Source organism: Physella acuta, unplaced genomic scaffold (genome assembly GCF_028476545.2).
Source record: "Physella acuta isolate Inbredline_101_S28 unplaced genomic scaffold, ASM2847654v3 ptg001535l, whole genome shotgun sequence".
In the NCBI taxonomy this organism is placed as follows: domain Eukaryota; kingdom Metazoa; phylum Mollusca; class Gastropoda; family Physidae; genus Physella; species Physella acuta.
In genome coordinates, this window is record NW_026733050.1 from 396 (window position 1) to 9471 (window position 9076).

General features: G+C 41.9%; 1 protein-coding gene and 1 non-coding gene across 2 annotated transcripts; one reads left to right on the forward strand and one right to left on the reverse strand.

Annotated features, from left to right (window-relative positions):
* Positions 1–466: 466 nt before the first annotated feature.
* On the forward strand, positions 467–538 carry Trnaa-cgc (transfer RNA alanine (anticodon CGC)). Its single transcript has one exon. It is a non-coding gene; the product is annotated as a tRNA-Ala (tRNA).
* Positions 539–883: 345 nt separating this feature from the next.
* LOC131928727 (uncharacterized) lies at positions 884–7864 on the reverse strand (the record flags this gene model as incomplete). The annotated part of the gene is made up of 6 exons (XM_059284818.1): positions 7755–7864; positions 6001–6373; positions 3188–3242; positions 2395–2473; positions 1860–1919; positions 884–977 (listed from the first exon to the last, which is right to left on the reverse strand). Coding segments are annotated over exons 2-6 (645 nt in total), but the record flags the coding sequence as incomplete, so codon positions are not given.
* Between the last annotated feature and the right edge of the window lie 1212 nt (positions 7865–9076).

The following is a 9076-nucleotide window of genomic DNA, read 5'->3' on the forward strand; positions in this document are numbered from 1 at the left end:
ATCTTTTCGATTTGCACCCCCTCACTCAAGATTTTGATTTGCACACCCTCCACCTTTCAATTTATTTTTCCAACCCATTTTGTCCCCCCCCCCCCTGCCTGGTTTTCTTATGGGGGGGGGGGGGGTTAGGGATTTTAACTGAATGTTATGAAATCAGTATCAATAATGCGTTGTATAGAGATTTATTTACGAAGGGACACTACTGAATTAGAATCTTCGGAAAAATAATCATAGCTTGGTTATATCCCCTATATATATAAATACTAAGGGGGAGAGGCTCTAAATTGTGCAACATTATTTTAATTGAGGTCGGGAGTCTGACTTTTGTGACGATATGCGAGTAGGGAAGGAGCCAAAATCTGGTGGTTTTTTTTTAATTGTGACGTCATAAGGTGCCTGGAAATCGGATATCTAAAAGGTGTAGGTTAAAGTATTAAACAATGGAGTAGCTCATATAGGATTCAATGGGGATGTAGCTCAGTGGTAGAGCGCTTGCTTCGCATGTGAGAGGCCCCGAGTTCAACCCTCGGCATCTCCATGTAATATTTTAATTTTTGCAAATTTCACTTTAAGAAAATGTGTTGTTTTATCAAATTAATATACACATTATACAAACAGACGGTGTCTAGATTTTTGTTGAGTTAGAGACGACTGTTCAGTTAATTGCAGTGTTGGTCTAGTGGTATGAGATTCCAATATGGAGACATCAAGAACGAAGAAAAATAAGACTGGCGGCAGCAGTGGCGTAGCGAGGTGTCACCCGGTGCGGTCCGCACCCCCCGCCCCCCCCCCCCCTCGCTACGCCTCTGGGCGGTAGTGCCCTGCTTCATATACAAGCAACCCAAGTAGAAACAATTTAGCCAACCAGAATGAAACCACTCACCACTAGAATAAAGAGAGCAGCGTCGACCCAATGTTTGCGAAGTATCTCCAAAGGGAAGTAACCCATGGCTATAGCAGCAGTCCCGTACATAAGCCTGGAATTATTTCAACAAAACGTTTATATCTGCAGCAGTCCCGTACATAAGCCTGGAATTATTTCAACAAAACGTTTATATCTATTAATATTAGTTCTGGGATCTCTATCAGTTATGACGTCATGCACCTGGTGGGAGGGGTCTCGGATGTTGTGACGTGCCACACGAAGGCAGGGGGCAGAAGAGTAGCGACCCTTTCCGGCGCCCGCGGACAAACTTTCGATTTGCACCCCCCCCCCCTCAGACTTTCCATTTTCACCCCCACCCCCTTTCGATTTGTTTTTTCCAACCCATTTTAACGCCCCCTAAGGTCGGCGCCCGGGGACATGTGCCCCCCCCCCCTCGCTACGCCTCTGCGTGGGTGTCACAGAGGAGGGTGCTACGGGGTAAGATATGAGTAAGATATGAAGCGAGGCATATGTTCTGTATATCTTAAAACTAATTTATAACATGTTGATTTTCGTTTTGTCTTGGTATATGAGGTTGGAAATCTGTCGCAGCCATCCGGCTATATGTGACACTGTGTGACGCTATGTGACGCTATGTGACAATGTGTGACGCTATGTGACACTGTGTGACGCTATGTGACACTGTGTGACGCTATGTGACACTGTGTGACGCTATGTGACGCTATGTGACACTGTGTGACGCTATGTGTCGTTGTTTGACTTTGTGTGACATTAGTGAGGGTGGGTTGAAGAAAAGGCATTACGTCATGTATAAGCGACCTGTGCACACAGACCCTACGTGGAGATGATATTCAGCTATCGAACAAATTATCAGATATCGATCAATTTATAAACTATTGAACAAAAAAATTATCCATTGAACAAAAACAAAGTCAACTATTGAACAAAATACAAAACGCCTTCACCGACTGACAGGGGTGACCATCTTAAAGGGGAAGCATTTCCGTCAAACATGTGCATCCACTCTTCCAAACTGGAGATTAAATAAAAAATGTATGTGAAAATGTAAGAATAAGGAAGTATGTTGACACCCAGGCTGAACGTTAACCTAAACTTGACCCCAACTCTAAATTAATACTGGATTTCACCTGAATCCCAAACCTTAACCTAATCCCAACATAAATCCAAAACCAAACTTTATTTGACCTGACCATTGACGCTCACAACCCGGCTATTTCAGCATCCTCCCCCCTCCCCCACCCCCATATATAAAACTGAAAATAACAGCTTTCTCATATAGTTACAATAATTGGCGACATCACTTTCTTGTGTCATTCAAAGTTTAGTTTGCATTATAGTATTTTATATATATATATATATATATATATATATATATATATATATATATATATATATATATATATATATATATATATATATATATATATATATATATATTTATTTATTTATTTATTTATTTATATATGGCTGTTTTTAGAAAATGTTACCCAAATCTGAAGATAGCGGTAAGCGAAACGCTAAATAAGAGTTGGCACAGAACCGTCAAGAGCATTTTAAAAATCATGACTGTGGATGAAACAATATTAGAATTGTGGAATCAATGGGCTTTTTTTTTTGTTAAAACGCTGCTTCAATTCAGCTCTAGATCTAGAAATTGTGCCACATGACATGACACTTGTGGCTACCACGACACTCTTGTGGCTACCACGACATTTTTGTGTCATCTACGACATTCACTTCTCACTAGATTAGACCGACCCACAAGTTCGTATAATTACGTGTCAATCTACGAAATCTACTCCAAAATTTAAACTAATTAAACCTCAGCTTCAATTTGATTATGAAATAGATTTTCCCTCAAGTACGTCAACTAATCGACTGCCCCCCCCCCCCCCCCCCCCCCCCGAAGAGATGCCTGGAAGAAACTCTGGGCACATGAAGGCTACACACCTCTCTTGTGTTAGGCCCACTACATTCCGGCTGCTTCTGCTTCAATGACGAATTATCTTTTCCAAGATTGTATACCAAGCAGAGGCGTAGCGACGCTACCTGGCGCCCGGGGACAAACTTTCGATTTGCACACCCTTCGAACTTTTCATTTGCACCCCCCCCCCCCCCCTCAAACTTTCAATTTGGCGCCCCCCTAAGGTCGGCGCCCGGGGACATATGCCCCCCCCCCCTCGCTACGCCTCTGATACCAAGACGGCAAAGTTAAATTATAATCACCCAACAACCCCCCCCCCCCCCCCCACACCCTGGAAAGTGTGTATGATAACTCACGTGACCGGATGTGCTCTTTTCTTTCCCAGTTCGGCATGGCGAGAAATTTACTCAACTGTGATAGAAAAATGGCGAGAAATTTACTCAACTGCGATAGAAAAATGGCGAGAAATTTACTCAACTGTGATAGAAAAATGGCGAGAAATTTACTCAACTGTGATAGAAAAATGGCGAGAAATTTACTCAACTGTGATAGAAAAATGGCGAGAAATTTACTCAACTGCGATAGAAAAATGGCGAGAAATTTACTCAACTGTGATAGAAAAATGGCGAGAAATTTACTCAACTGCGATAGAAAAATGGCAAGAAATTTACTCAACTGCGATAGAAAAATGGCGAGAAATTTACTCAACTGCGATAGAAAAATGGCGAGAAATTCACTCAACTGTGATAGAAAAATGGCGAGAAATTTACTCAACTGTGATAGAAAAAAAAATGTGCAAAGTTTAAGTCATAAAACTGTTGTGACCTCAATATTTACCTACCCCTAGAATACACAACTGTGGTGACCTCAATATTTACCTACCCCCGGAATACATAACCTGTGATGACCTCAATATTTACCTACCCAAGGAATACATAACTGTCGTGACCTCAATATTTACTTATCCCTGGAATACATAACTGTGGTGACCTCAATATTTACCTACCCCCGGAATACATAACCTGTGATGACCTCAATATTTACCTACTCCCGGAATACATAACTGTGGTGACCTCAATATTTACCTACCCCCGGAATACATAACTGTGATGACCTCAATATTTACCTACTCCCGGAATACATAACCTGTGATGACCTCAATATTTACCTACTCCCGGAATACATAACTGTGGTGACCTCAATATTTACCTACCCCTGGAATACATAACTGTGGTGACCTCAATATTACCTACCCCCTGAATAAATAACTGTGGTGACCTCAATATTTACCTACCCAAGGAATACATAACTGTGCTGACCTCAATATTTACATACTCCCGGAATACATAACTGTGATGACCTCAATATTTACCTACCCCCGGAATACATAACTGTGGTGACCTCAATATTTACCTACCCCCGGAATACATAACCTGTGATGACCTCAATATTTACCTACTCCCGGAATACATAACTGTGGTGACCTCAATATTTACCTACCCCCGGAATACATAACTGTGGTGACCTCAATATTTACCTACTCCCGGAATACATAACCTGTGATGACCTCAATATTTACCTACTCCCGGAATACATAACTGTGGTGACCTCAATATTTACCTACCCCTGGAATACATAACTGTGGTGACCTCAATATTACCTACCCCCTGAATAAATAACTGTGGTGACCTCAATATTTACCTACCCAAGGAATACATAACTGTGCTGACCTCAATATTTACATACTCCCGGAATACATAACTGTGATGACCTCAATATTTACCTACCCCCGGAATACATAACTGTGGTGACCTCAATATTTACCTACCCCTGGAATACATAACTGTGGTGACCTCAATATTACCTACCCCCTGAATAAATAACTGTGGTGACCTCAATATTTACCTACCCAAGGAATACATAACTGTGCTGACCTCAATATTTACATACTCCCGGAATACATAACTGTGGTGACCTCAATATTCACCTACCCCCGGAATACATAATTGTGATGACCTCAATATTTACCTACCCCCGGAATACATAACTGTGGTGACCTCAATATTTATCTACCCCCTGGAATACATAACTGTTGTGACCTCAATATTTATCTACCCCCTGGAATACATAACTGTTGTGACCTTAATATTTACCTACCCCCGGAATACATAACTGTTGTGACCTTAATATTTACCTACCCCCGGAATACATAACTGTTGTGACCTCAATATTTACCTACTCCCGGAATACATAACTGTGGTGACCTCAATATTCACCTACCCCCGGAATACATAATTGTGATGACCTCAATATTTACCTACCCCCGGAATACATAACTGTGGTGACCTCAATATTTATCTACCCCCTGGAATACATAACTGTTGTGACCTCAATATTTATCTACCCCCTGGAATACATAACTGTTGTGACCTTAATATTTACCTACCCCCGGAATACATAACTGTTGTGACCTTAATATTTACCTACCCCCGGAATACATAACTGTTGTGACCTTAATATTTACCTACCCCCGGAATACATAACTGTTGTGACCTCAATATTTACCTACTCCCGGAATACATAACTGTGGTGACCTCAATATTCACCTACCCCCGGAATACATAATTGTGATGACCTCAATATTTACCTACCCCCGGAATACATAACTGTGGTGACCTCAATATTTATCTACCCCCTGGAATACATAACTGTTGTGACCTCAATATTTATCTACCCCCTGGAATACATAACTGTGATGACCTCAATATTTACCTACCCCAGGAATACATAACTGTGATGACCTCAATATTTACCTACCCCCGGAATACATAACTGTTGTGACCTCAATATTTACCTACCCCGGAATAGATAACTGGCGACCTCAATATTTACCTACCCCGGAATAGATAACTGGCGACCTCAATATTTACCTACCCCGGAATAGATAACTGGCGACCTCAATATTTACCTACCCCTGGAATAGATAACTGGCGACCTCAATATTTACCTACCCCTGGAATAGATAACTGGCGACCTCAATATTTACCTACCCCTGGAATAGATAACTGGCGACCTTAATATTTACCTACCCCCTGGAATAGATAACTGTCGTGACCTCAATATTTACCTACCCCGGAATAGATAACTGGCGACCTTATTATTTACCTACCCCCGGTTTACATAACCGCGCGGTATTCCCTGTGCTGCGCACACTCTGGCACAGCTCTGGAACCGGCACCGCCTCACTTTCCGGACATTCTCCGCAAGGGCTCCTCGCCTGTTCCTCGAGTGTTGACGCCGCCTGCTCGGTCTCAGCCGGGCTGGGTTCCAATGTTTTCAGAACGGAGGTGCTTTTCTTCGCCACATCTTTGAGGTAGACTCCTAGATTTTTAAAAATGAGCTGCGGCATCCCGGACTGGAGGATATTGACCTGGTGGCAGTTGAAGTCGAGTATCTGAGGCTGGGGGTAGATCAGGGGCCATCGCAAGACGTGCGGCTGGGACGTCGAGTTCTGCGATGTGTTCATTTCCGTTCAGGTTGGTCTGGGAGAAGATTTTTATTTTTAGATTTTATCAAAATATTAAAAAAAAAATAACTGGTTGTTTTGGAAGCTTAATCAGATATAGTTGTTAGATCCAAGTGATGTCATCAAAATTTAAAAAAAAAGGTTCTGTACAGTCAGAGGCGTAGCGCGGGGGGGGGGGGGGTGCGGACCGCACTGGGTGACACCATTTAGGGGGGTGACACCAAGGCAAAAAATAGCAAATTATATAGAGAAAAATTATAATTCCACTTAATTAAGTGATTAATTCGAGTGTTAAATAGTCTTTTAAGAGGTGCAAATCGAAAGTTCGAGGGGGGTGGGGGTGCAAATCAAAAGTTTGAGGGGGGGGAGGGATGCAAATCGAAAATTGAAAGTTTGTCCCAGGGAAGGGTCGCTACGCCTCTGTGTACAGTGTTACTTATTGCCATGGATTTAGGCCTACTAGACAAAATACATTGTCTCAGGTACGGCGTTTTAGTAAGTCCTCCCCCCCCCCCCTCCCGTCAGATGAGGCTCGAGGATAACTGGGGACAGTAACTCTTCTAGGAGAGACAACTCTAAAATCCAACAACTGCTGCCTTGTAGTTTGTTCTTGGTTGGGCAAAGGCCATGGAAGCAAATCCAAAAAGAAAAAATCAGGCTGAAATCGGAGTCAACGGCCTTTATCGCCCAACAAGTTGGAACGTAAGATTTGATTGTGTTGGAAGGGGATCCCTTCCAACACTAGAATTAAAAGAGAAGAAAAAGAATTCTGTTACTGGAGAAGAATGTGTGTTTCTTTAATTTTTTACAAGCTTTTATTGAACTCGATAATGATTTTGTATTCGTCATGGGTCGAAACTTGTTAACAAAATTTAAACCACTTCTACCGAATCAATTTGTTTCACACTTAAATCAAAGGCGAAAACCCGATGACAATGCAATGTGACATGAAATTTGACATAACTGGATGCTACATACACGTCTTTTTGCGCTATTACACACACACGCACACACACACTTGGCACACATGTATTGCTAATCATGCAATTTTATTTTATTAACTTGTATTATTTTAAAAAATTAGAATAAAAAGGTTTCTTTATATAATAAAAGTCCACTGTTAAACAACTATAAAACAAAACGCGAGTCACATTGAATATCATCAATAAAATTATATAATCGAGCCTCGCTTTTCTTTATAGTTATTTAATACTATTAGTGTATAAATAAAACCATGAAATCATAAACAAATGCGGATATTATTGTATAATGGCATGTCCTTTGGCAGCGATACTTGAAGAAATAAAAATACATCAGTAGTACAATGACATTATTAATTCCATATTTATTAAAGATGTATTTGAATGACACTATAAATTCCAAAAATCCTGACAAACGTTCAATATCTCCGAAATGTTCTAGAAGCTTCCACGTCAGTCCATTGCCGCCTACAGACTGCCTGCTGTGTTTCGAGTGGGGAGTCAACTTGCTGTAACTACAAGAACTTTCTCCTGACGCCTTCGTTCAATCATGGTGCTCTTCAGTGTGGGCATTTTCACATCTCGAATTATTTTAACGCGCATGATTGAGTGTATTTTTGTATAGGCAGATGGGCTACGTCAGCGTGGAGAAATGACCAGTTAAACATCACCAACATCGATATGGTCTTCATTAATTTAATTTTCAGTCTGTAAAATATTGGATGAGTCATCCAAGACCAACATCGCGAACTGTACCGTAGACTAATGATTTGTAGTTTTTCTCTGATTGGAATGGTTCAGGGTACAGAGGAATCTTCGGGGTTGTTTAACATCCCCGACGAAACAGTGTTGTTTGTGTAAATGTTTTGTATTTACTACTACTAGATCTACTTTTTCGTGTTATTTTGTTTCGAAATTTGACAAAACAAATTCGCAATTGGTACAAATGTGAATTTTTTTGTACAAAACATTCACCTTAAACCACATTTAACCACTTCAACACACACTACAACACATACTCCACCAATCCCACATACGCCACCGACCCCCACAAACACGCTACAACATATACTCCACCAACCCCCACAACCATACGCTACAACACATACTTCACCAACCCCCACAAACACGCTACAACACATAATCCACCAGCCCCCACAAACACACACTACAACACATACTCCACCAACCCCCACACACTACAACACATACTCCACCAACCCCCAAAAACACACACTACATACTCCACCAACCCCCACAAACACACACTACATACTCCACCAGCCCCCACAAACACACATTACATACTCCACCAGCCCCCAGACACTACAACACATACTCCACCAGTCCCCACACACTACAACATATTCCACCAGTCCCCACACACTACAACACATACTCCACCAACCCCCAGACACTACAACACATACTCCACCAGCCCCCACACACTACAACACATACTCCACCAACCCCCAGACACTAAACACATACTCCACCAACCCCCACACACTACAACACATACTCCACCAGCCCCCACAAACACACATTACATACTCCACCAACCCCCACACACTACAACACATACTCCACCAACCCCACACACCACAACACATACTCCACCAGCCCCCACACACTACAACACATACTCCACCAGCCCCCACACACTACAACACATACTACACCAGCCCCCACACACTACAACACATACTCCACCAACCCCCACAAACTCCACCAACCTA